Source organism: Muscardinus avellanarius (assembly GCF_963383645.1).
Source record: "Muscardinus avellanarius genome assembly, chromosome: 14".
Classification (NCBI taxonomy): domain Eukaryota; kingdom Metazoa; phylum Chordata; class Mammalia; order Rodentia; family Gliridae; genus Muscardinus; species Muscardinus avellanarius.
In genome coordinates this window covers 87436912-87441879 of record NC_137800.1, presented here as the reverse complement: position 1 = coordinate 87441879, position 4968 = coordinate 87436912, and the positions used below count along the sequence as shown (strand labels likewise).

Below are 4968 nucleotides of genomic sequence, written 5' to 3'. Positions count from 1 at the left end.
ATTGTAGGTGAGCACCATCATGCCCCACAATTTTGCTTTTTATTATTTATTTATTTATTTATTTATTTATTTATTTATTTATTTTGCGGGCCTGGGGATGGAACCCAGGGGCATTTGACCTCCACGCTACATCCCCTGCCCTATTTTTTAGTCTTTATTTTGAAACAGGGTCTAAGTTGCGGAGGGCCTAAGTAGCTGAGGCTGTCCCCGAACCGCCATCCTCCAGTCTCAGCTTCCTGAATGCTGGGGTTACAAGCGTGTGCCACCACGCCCGGCCCAATTTTGCTTTTAAGATATTACTATTCATAAGTAATTACAAGCTGGGCGTGGTGGCGCACCTTGTAATCCCCGCGTTTGGGAGGCAGAGACAGGAGGGTCACGCAGGTTAGAAGCCAGCCTCGCGGCTGGCTTAGGAGACCCTGTTTCCAAATAAAAATGTAAAAATAGGTCTGGGAGTGTAGCCCGGAGGTAGAAAGGCTTCCAGGAACCCCAGTACCACAAACAAACAAACAAAGTAATTACAAGCAAGTCTCTAGGTAAATATATTAATAGAAAAGATCTCAGCTGGGCATGGTGGCGCAGGCTTGTAATCCCAGCATTTGAAAGATGGAGACAGGAGTGTCGGGTTCGCAGCTGGCCTCAGCTACTACTTAGTGAGCCCTTCTGCAACTCAGTGAGACCCTGATTCAAATACAAAATAAAAGGGCTGGCAGTGTCGCTTGGAGGTAGAATGCACTCGTGATTTCTTCCCCAGTATCGAAAAACAAAACAAAACTCAGTGGTTTCTGACTGGTAAGTGGAGTTAAACTAATGAATCTTCAGAATAAACTCATAGCTAATATCAGAAGCTTGGATAAAATTACTGCTGGAATTTTTAATATTTTAACATACTTTTACTATCATGGTTGCAAATCAACAATCGTTGGAGATGTAACTCAGCGGTAGCGCTTTTGTCCAACAAGGAGGACCTAGGGCATCCGAAAAAAACACCTACCGAAACAAACAAGCACATGTTTTCCCCAAACCCTGCAAAAGAGGAACTGTCTTCATTTTAGGAAGAAAAACTAGCCAGAAAGGGATTCAACCCACGTGCGTGGCTGCGAATCCTAGTTCTTTTTTTTTTTTTGCAGTACTGGTACTGGGGATGCAACCCAGGGGTATTGTACCTACAAGCTACACCTCCAGCCCTATTTTTTTATAAAATAAAAAAGAGAGCCGGGCGTGGTGGCACACGATTGTAATCCCCGCGCTTGGGAGGCTGAGACAGGAGGATCGCACAGGTTCAAAGCCAGCCTCAACTACTTAGTGAGGCTCTTGGCAACTTAGTGAGACCCTGTTTCCAAATAAAGTAGAAAACAGATCTGGGAGTATAGCCCGGAGGTAGAAAGCCCCTGGGTTCCACCCTCAGTACCACAAAAAAAAAAAATAAATAAATAAATAAAATAAAAAAGAGTATTTTTTTACTCTTTATTTTGAAACAGGGTCTCACTGAGTTGCAGAGGGCCTCACTAAGTAGCTGAGGCTGTCTGTCCGTGAACCTGCCAGCCTCCCCAGTGCTGGGAACCAGCGTGCGCGCTCCCCGATCTTAGCGGCTCTGCAGATTCTCACATTCCCTACTGTGACGCGCAGACCGCAGACTTGGAAACCAGCGGGGACCCGGGGCGGGCGGGTTAGAGGAGGCCTGGCGGGCGGGCCGGAAGCCCGGGCGCCGGAGAGAAGCCCCGCCTCCTGGGAGGGGGCTCGGGCGAGGGGCGGAGCCGGGGCGGGGCGAGGGGCGGGGCTTGCGGCCGCGGGAATCTCAGGGCCGCCCCTTTCCCCACCCCTCTGCTTCTCGCCATGGCCCCGGCTCTGTTGCTGGTGCCCGCCGCCCTCGCCTCTTTCGTCCTGGCCTTTGGCACCGGAGTGGAGTTCGTGCGCTTTACCTCCCTTCGGCCGCTTCTGGGAGGGGTCCCGGAGGCGGGTGGTCCCGGTGAGCGGGAGAATGAGGATGAGCCCGGGGCAGGGAGGTGGAGCCGGAGGGAGAGGGCGCCTGGGGGGCGGGGCTGGAGACAAATGACAGAGTGCGAGCGAGGGAACCTGAATCGCGAAAGCTGCGGAGAGGCTGCGGGCAGAGGGGCCCAGGACGAAACCCGGAGCGGGGAGAGTCAGGACTGTATTTCTAAATTTCCTTTCTGATTCTGGGAACTGAACCCAAGGGAACCGGGGCATTCTACCTCCGGGTTACACCCCCAGCCCTTTTTATTGTTTGTTTGGAAACAGAGTCTCGCTAGGTTGCTGAAGCCATCTTCGAATCTGCGATCCTCCTGTCTCAGCCTCCAAGTACTGGGATTACAGGCGTGCGCCACCGAGCCCAGCTACATACACAGAGTATTCTAAAGAAAGGGTTTTGTAGAGACAACTCTGGAGAGGGACTGTTAAAAAGAGGAATTTGGAGAACTGCGATAAGTGGGGAGCCCGGTGTAACCCCAGCATTCGGGAGGCCGAGACGGGAGGATCGCAGTTCGCAGACAGCCTCAGCTACTTAGTGAGGCCCTCCTCAACTTAGGTCCTGTTTCAAAAATAAAGAATAAAAAAACAGGGCAGGGAGTATAACCCGGGTCTCACTAAATTGCATCACTAAGTAGCTGAGGCTGGCTGTGAACCCGCGATCCTCCTGTCTCAGCTTCCCAAGTACTGGGATTACTAGTGTGCACCACCACACCCGGCTCATTAGTGATCTTGAAAGCAGTAATGGCCCCTGGACCCTACGGAGTGTTGAGGGTAGGGGGAAGGGTCTCACCATCTTCTTTTGTCCCTTTTCCCTTCAACTCCCTAGATGCCCGCCAGGGATGGCTGGGCGCCTTGAAGGACCCCAGCATTCTAGCCTCCCTGGCTTGGGATCTGGGGCTCCTGCTCCTCTTTGTCGCGCAGCACAGCCTCATGGCAACTGAGACGGTGAAGGCGTGGACAGCCCGGTACTTTGGGGTCCTGCAGCGGTCGATGTACGTGGCATGCACGGCCCTGGCCTTGCAGGTATGCCTGAGTCCCCAGGGAGACAGAGTCCGGGAGGGACACCCTAGGAGAAGTGAGGATTTCATCTCACTCAGCTCCTACTCCTCCGTGCCCCATATCCTGCTTTTTATCCAGAAGGGTGCGCTTGTCTTTCCCTGAGCAGGAGATGTGCAGTCAGCACCTTGGCAACATTGTTCCCGTTATCTGTCTAGGGAGTTCCTTCCTAACTCCTTTTAGGTCCTACTTTTTCTTCCATATCTCCAGGAGGTTTGCATTCCAGTTAGTGCTTGATCTGCCTTCTCGCTGGGTGCGCAGCCTCCCTGGTGTACCTCTCAGCCCCTCCCCTCCCCATTCTGTAAATCCTCAAATCCCCGTGCAGAGATAGACCATCCTCACTTTCCTGGGACCTCATCTGGTACCTTTCACATAGTAAATAGGTTTGTGGGTTATGCTCGGAGGGGGCAGGTCGCTGCAGGTTCTCCTGGGGTGGGGGCAGCCTCCGGACCTGGGTCTCAGGAGCGGGACGCTGAGCCGCCTGGACACTTGTCCCTCATCCTTCCCCAGCTGGTGATGCGGTACTGGGAGCCTGTCCCCCGCGGCCCAGTGCTGTGGGAGGCGAGGACCGAGCCCTGGGCCACCTGGGTGCCCCTCCTCTGCTTCGTGCTCCACGTTGTTTCCTGGCTGCTCATCTTTAGCATCCTTCTGGTTTTTGACTACGCTGAGCTCATGGGCCTCAAACAGGTGAGGCTCCGCGCCTAGGGCCTCTGACCCGGCCTAGCATTCTTTTTCCCCTTCCAAGGTTTTCATTCCCCCACCCCATGCCCTTCCCAGGGGCCTTCTGTCTCCCAGCTACACCCCCAGCTCTATTTTTTATTTATTTTTATCTTGAAACAGGGTCTCACTGAGTTGCAAAGGACCTCACTAAGCAGCTGAGGCTGTCTCAGAGACCCTCCTGTCTCAGCCTCTCAAATGCTGGGATTACAAGTGTGGGCCACCATGCCTGCCTTATTCTTTATTTTGAAACAGTGTCTCATTAGTTATGGAGGGCCTCACTAAGTAGCTGAGGCTGGCCTCCAAACTGCAATCCTCCTGTCTCAGCTCCCAAGTACTGGGATGACAGGCAAGCCACCGCGCCCGGCCCTTCGTGCTTTCTCTCCTTTTTTCCCTAAGATGGTCTTCTTTTTCAGCCTTCCCTTAAAGGCCAACAACTGGGGGTCTCCTAGCCCTGGAGAAGAACATGGAGCAGAGATCGGGATCAGGGGCCCGAATCTCAGATGCAGGCTCTCGGGACTTGATTTCTAGGAGGGTGGGAGAGAAGGAGGCAGCAGCTAAGTTGGGGAGAGGGCTTGACTCCATCTCTGAGCGGTTCCCTTCTCCTAGGTGTACTACCACGTGCTGGGCCTGGGCGAGCCTCTGGCCCTCAAGTCCCCCCGGGCTCTGAGACTCTTCTCCCACCTGCGCCACCCCGTGTGTGTGGAGCTGCTGACGGTGCTGTGGGTGGTCCCCACCCTGGGCACCGACCGCCTCCTCCTCGCCCTCCTGCTCACCCTCTACCTGGGCCTGGCTCACGGGCTGGACCAGCAAGACCTCCGCTACCTGCGGGCTCAGCTCCAAAGAAAACTCCACCTGCTGTCCAGGCCCCAGGATGGGGAGGCGGAATGAGGGTGAGGCGCATCCTCGGTCCCAAGTCCTCTACTTCCTGCCCGCATCATTCAACATCCTTGAACCTCCAGCCAGAGGCTCAAATCCAGGGACAGAAGGGGCTGTGCCTTCCCCGGTGGGGCGACTTCCTTCCCTGAGTTCAGCTCCGGACCCTAAATCTGAGTTTTATCCCCTAGACGCCAAGGCCCACTCCTCAGCAGCCAGACATCCCCCACCCTGCAGTTTAGGGCGTGACCCCCCTCGACGGCCTCCTGGGAAAGGATCCGCCAGGCTGCCCCCCTGGCACCTGCCACGTGCCTCTGCGCCTCAGGGACC

General features: G+C 54.7%; 1 protein-coding gene across 4 annotated transcripts; it reads left to right on the top strand.

The window, feature by feature from the left end:
- Window positions 1-1836: 1836 nt before the first annotated feature.
- Window positions 1837-4653, top strand: NRM (nurim; the record flags this gene model as incomplete). 4 transcript variants are annotated; one of them, XM_080709902.1, is made up of 4 exons in its annotated part: window positions 1837-1969; window positions 2816-3012; window positions 3556-3732; window positions 4372-4653. In XM_080709902.1, the coding sequence occupies 4 exons, from the start codon at window positions 1837-1839 to the stop codon at window positions 4651-4653; spliced, it is 789 nt and encodes a 262-aa protein (XP_080566028.1). The 4 variants fall into 4 exon arrangements, with proteins under 4 accessions (XP_080566028.1, XP_080566027.1, XP_080566026.1 ...); XM_080709901.1 differs by having other exon boundaries at window positions 3538-3732; XM_080709900.1 differs by having other exon boundaries at window positions 3523-3732.
- Window positions 4654-4968: the final 315 nt, after the last annotated feature.